Genomic DNA, 4,897 nt, shown 5'->3' on the forward strand with positions numbered 1-4,897 from the left:
TTCAGCACAGGAATGTCTAAAGAGAGGGGCCTTGGGTAGGGTTCCTGACCAAGAACTCTGCTTCAAATCCCACTGTACACAGAATAAAGATCACCACGTGAACCAGGGCACAAGAGATGTGGGGCTCTGTACAAGATCTGTGTCAGGTCAGAATAGGCCAGCACACAGTGAAGCAGGGGCAGGGTGGTCCATGTCCAGGGCCAGCCCAGCCTAGAAGAGTGTGTGAACAGCTCTCTGTAGCTCACTCAGAAACACCAGGGTGGGAGGAGGGCATGGGTATGGCTGCTTCAGGGTATTACCTCCACCTCGAAGGTTGTGGGGATGAATTTAGCTAGAGCAGCACATGATTTGAAGGCCCCAGCCCAAGGGCGTGCAGAGGTGATGGGTGTGGATCCTTGGCAGGGCTATGCAACTCTTACTGGAAGCTCTGCCAGTCACCTCCAATCAGCAAACCTTAAATGATGCTGACCTTCCCTGCCTAGGCCTCCCCTCCTGAGACCAGAGGTCAGTGTGGAAGTGGGAGAGCACTACTGGACAGAGCAAAGTGGCCTGCAGGCAGAACCAGCCTTGATGACTGTAGTCCTGTACTCAAGACATCATGATCAAGGGGTAGGGAAGGTCTCAGGTTCTCCACCAGGAAAGAGCTTGAATCTGAGCTCTCTGCCCTGAGGGTGTGCTACGGGCAGGGCCTGAGCAAGGCCTGGGCAGTAGCCAATCCAAGGGAGGGAAGCCTGTTGGTGCGCCAACCAGGACCTCTGTTCTGTGCACTCCCAGCTGTCCTATGTTGTACTGGGTGCAAATGGGGGTGGGGTGGGGTGGGGTGGGAGTGTAGCATGGAGGTTAGGAAGATACTGCTGGGTATCTTGAGACCCTTGAGGATAACAAAGAGAAGTCACTCAAAATGGCCAGTTAGGTCTAGCTGAATTCCTGATTAAAAAGCATTGGAGGGGGGGGGGGGCAAAGAACAAAACATTTTCCTGGATCCATCCCTGCTAATCTGAGTAGGTCTTCTTAGAGCATTCCCCCTGGAAGAGAGCTATCTGCTCCCCTCCAGCACCCACCCAGTAACTCCAGTAGCAGGAGTGGACGACTCAAAAGTGTAGATGCCAGTGGCATGGCTGCTCCTTCCTTCCATCAGGAAGCCCAGGGCTCAGAGCATGGCATGCCTGCACAAATCAATTCACCACCAGGGGGCGAGGAGAGCCATCTCTGGCTGGATGGAGGCTGGGAGGTAAATGCTGGTGCCCAGTTGGTATAAGTGCCAGCCAGAGCCCAACTTCTCTAAAAAATTCATACCCAACACACAAAGCTGGATGGTGAGAGACCCGGGGAAGCCAGCTCCAAATGATTTGGCTGGAGAAGGGGGTGTGGGTGACACAAATGCCCTGGTGTCCAGGAATCACAACCAACAGGCAAAAGGAGCACAGTTAATCAGTGTGGAAGGAGGCAGGGAGGGGACCTGGGTGCATGGCCCCACCAGGGGCTTACTCATCAAATTTCCCTTCCCGAATGTGTTCAAAGGAGAAGGGTAGGAACTTGAAACCGGTCCCACTGTAGAATTTATTCTGGAACTCGACCCTGGAAAGAGGGAAAAGAACAGATGTCATCCCACAGAAACTTCTGTTTGTTTTTGAGAAAATATCTTGCTATAGTGCCCAGGTTGGCCTCCAGCTCCTGGGCTCAAGCAATCCTTTTACCTCAGCCTCCCCAGTAACTGGGATAACAGGGATACGTCATAATGCCTGGCCCATAGAAACCTCTTGAAGCTTTTTGGGACTTCCCAGTAGACCCAAAAAGATGTGCTGTGCCTACCTTCCTCCAGGCCTCACATTCGTGGGTGCACTTGTGAAAACTCTGTTCTCAGTCCACTTCCCATAGTGCGGAAACCACTTTTAAAGCCCAGATCTGCCCTCAACAAGAACTCAATATAGGATGAGTGGACAGGGAGTTCCTCAGTTCCTGTTCTTGTGTTTTCCAGAGGGTGTTTATGCAGAACTCTTTGTAGAGAGCCACATGCAAAAAGCATCAAGTTGGCTTGAGTCTCTAACAGCAATGAAGTTCATGAAGAAGGGTCCCCCATGGGCCTTCCTGGAAAGGGCTTACATAAACCACCTCTAAGGGAAGCCCCTTCAAGGGTCCCTGGGCCAACACCACTGTTCTTGTTTGTTCCTTTTCTTCAGAGGAGGAAGGAGAAGGGGGGCTTGCGAGTGAATGCTGAAGGCTTTCAGTTTGAGGGCGGAAATTCCCAGGAAAGGGGGGAAGTTAGGAGGGGAAGTCTTCTCAAAGCAATGGCAAAAATATTCTCCAACCACAAAAACATCTGAGAAAAAATTCTTCTCTGGGGACCAAAAGGAAAGACAGGGTCTTAACTCCCTTCCCAGGCAGTGAGGCAACCATTCCTGCAGCTCTCCTTGGGGCCCTTTCTAACTCAGAGGGGCAGGAAGAAGCGGGAGCAGGGCTGCCTGGATCGCTTCCTCCCCCACTTGCCCTGGAGGGCTGCCCAGCAGCCAAAGCACCACCAAATATGGGCAGAAAAAATGCATGATTCAGATGATAAAAAAGCCAAGGAGAGCTGCCCTGAGGCACAGTTTCCACTTGGTCCTTTGTGACTCTTGGGGCACCACAACCCTGCAAGAACAGGCAGGCGTGGGGACTGTGAGGAAACAGGTGACGGGAGGGTGCAGGGCAAAGGCTTCAGGAAACTTTAAGACTTCAAGAATCCTTTAGTTCCCTAGCTTATCCTCTGGCCTCAGCTACGGCTTGCCCTCCAAGCCAAGGCGGCAAGAATTAAACAGGGAGTGGGAAATGGCCAGTGACACTGGGGGTTCCCAGAGGTCCTTTGGCCTTGGGTTACTGGCTGAGGACACCAAGTGGCAGCTGTCAGCTCCACCCCCTGGGAGAAGAGTGAAGCAGGATTTTCTGTGTGGGTGTGAGAGTACTGCTTTGTCCCTCCACTCCCACATTCCGCAGCTGGGCCAAGGTCCCAAAGCCTCCCTGGCCCTGGACACTTCCCATTTGAGATAGCCCACTCCTCCTGGGAAATAGGATCCAGGAGGGAATAGAATTGTCCTTCAAAGTGAAGTCAGTCACAGGGTTGCTCCAAGAGCAGTTCCAAACCAGGACCTGGGTCACCCCACGTTCAATGCCCTAAAAATTCCTCCTTCAGGTTCCAGCTACTGAGGCTGCCTCTGCAGCCACATGGTGGGGAACAGGGGTAGCTTCTGCTTCTCTCTTCTGTTAGGTCTAAATGCTTTGTGTGTGTGTGTGTGTGTGTTACTGGGAATGGAACCCAGGGGTTCCTCACCTCTGAACTACATCCCCTGCACTTTTTAATTTATTTTGAGCCGGGCGCAGTGGCACACATCTATAATTTCAGCAGCTGGGGAGGCTGAGGCAGGAGGAACACGAGTTCAAAGCCAGCCTCAGCAAAAGCTAGGTGCTAAGCAACTCAGTGAGACTCTGTCTCTAAATAAAATACAAAATAGGGCTGGGGATGTGGCTCAGTGGTAGAGCCCCAGAGTTCAATCCCCGGTACCCCCCAAAAAAGAAAAAAATTTATTTTGAGACAGTCTGGTCTCAAACTTGCCATCCTCCTGCCTCAGTCTCCAGAGTCACTGACTTAGCAACAGATTTATATATACTCTCTTCATTCTACAATTGATAGCCAGATAGTGAACAAGCCACACTACAGGGTCCAGCTCAAGACCTAGGCGAAACTCTCCGCATTGGTGGAGTATATTGCCCCTGAATTCTAGTGAGGCAGTCAGAATTTTGACCCCCTGGCTGGCTAATCACACAATCCTAATTTCTAAACAAGGCAAATAGAGTAGGTGCTATGCGTTCAGATGGCCATGGGGGTACCACCCTTCTCTTGGTTCCCTTCTGCTTACCATGTGGGCCCACTGGGGTCTAAAAGGGGACACATATCTGGGATGAGACAATAAATTCTGCTGTGTGGGCAGACAGAAGATCCCTTTCACACCACCTGATACTGTCCCTCCCACCAGCTAGTACTTGAGGCTGGAGACTTAGGGTGGCCACAACCACAGACATCTTTTGTTTTTTCCATATTGCTGGGGATCAAACACAAGGCCCCACACATGCTAGCTAAGCAGTCAACCATTGAACTACATTCTCAGCTCAACATCTTATGCCTACCTAGGTTCATCTGACTTAACCTGTCTCCCCAGTCAGTGGTCCTTACTCCAAGCTCCCAGCACAAAACTGGAAAGCAATTTCCCTGTCAGTCTCCCCACCCTCCTCCCCTGAACCAAGGAAACATGCACTTCCTGAAAAAGTATAGACATAAAAGTCCTCTGTGCTGGGACAAGGACGGCCTCCTGGACACTCTGAAAGCTCTTTTTCTTTATGGGTCACTGCACTGCTCTGCTCAGGGAGTCTCCCTGGCTCTGCCATGCCCAAGCCACTAAAATGCACCTCTAGAATCCAAACCACTTTGAGGAGAACCTTGTGAAGGATGACAGGTTTCTCTATCATGGCTTCCAGGTCCCACAGGTGGCAAAGGATACCCAGTGACCCATAGAGACTAAATGGGAGACCAAAAGAGATCACTCCTACCATGGACAGAAAACCATTTTTCTTGACTGGGTGAAGAAGGAAGGGGTTCTGGGACCCCTTCCTTTTCTGGAGAGGTGTGACTGAGGCAGTTTTGGAAACTCAGTCTGGATTGAACTGCTTTTCTGGCTCTTTCTTCTCTCTCTGAGCAGTTCTGATGTCCTATCTGATGGTCTAAATGTCAGTCAATGATGTCAGCCTAGAGCCACATTCCAGGGGTTCTTATTTCTCCTGGGGCTGCCTTATCTCAAACACTCCATGTTGTCAGACTGTGGCAACACTGCATTCCTTATGACAAAGTGCTTCCTATTTATGCCCAATT

At 51.0% G+C, this 4,897-nt stretch overlaps 1 protein-coding gene across 8 annotated transcripts in view; it reads right to left on the minus strand.

Annotated features, from left to right (window-relative positions):
* Positions 1–804: 804 nt before the first annotated feature.
* The window catches only part of ATP6V0A1 (ATPase H+ transporting V0 subunit a1), a 57,343-nt gene continuing 53,250 nt past the window's right edge, over positions 805–4,897 (minus strand). For all 8 annotated transcript variants that reach the window (XM_081270894.1, XM_081270893.1, XM_081270897.1 and 5 more), the window contains one exon: positions 805–1,578. In XM_081270894.1, coding sequence (XP_081127020.1) covers positions 1,485–1,578 — 94 coding nt within the window. In that variant the 3' untranslated portion in view covers positions 805–1,484. The remainder of the gene's footprint in view (positions 1,579–4,897) is intronic.

Source organism: Spermophilus citellus (genome assembly GCF_964194105.1).
Source record: "Spermophilus citellus genome assembly, chromosome: 17".
Taxonomy (NCBI): domain Eukaryota; kingdom Metazoa; phylum Chordata; class Mammalia; order Rodentia; family Sciuridae; genus Spermophilus; species Spermophilus citellus.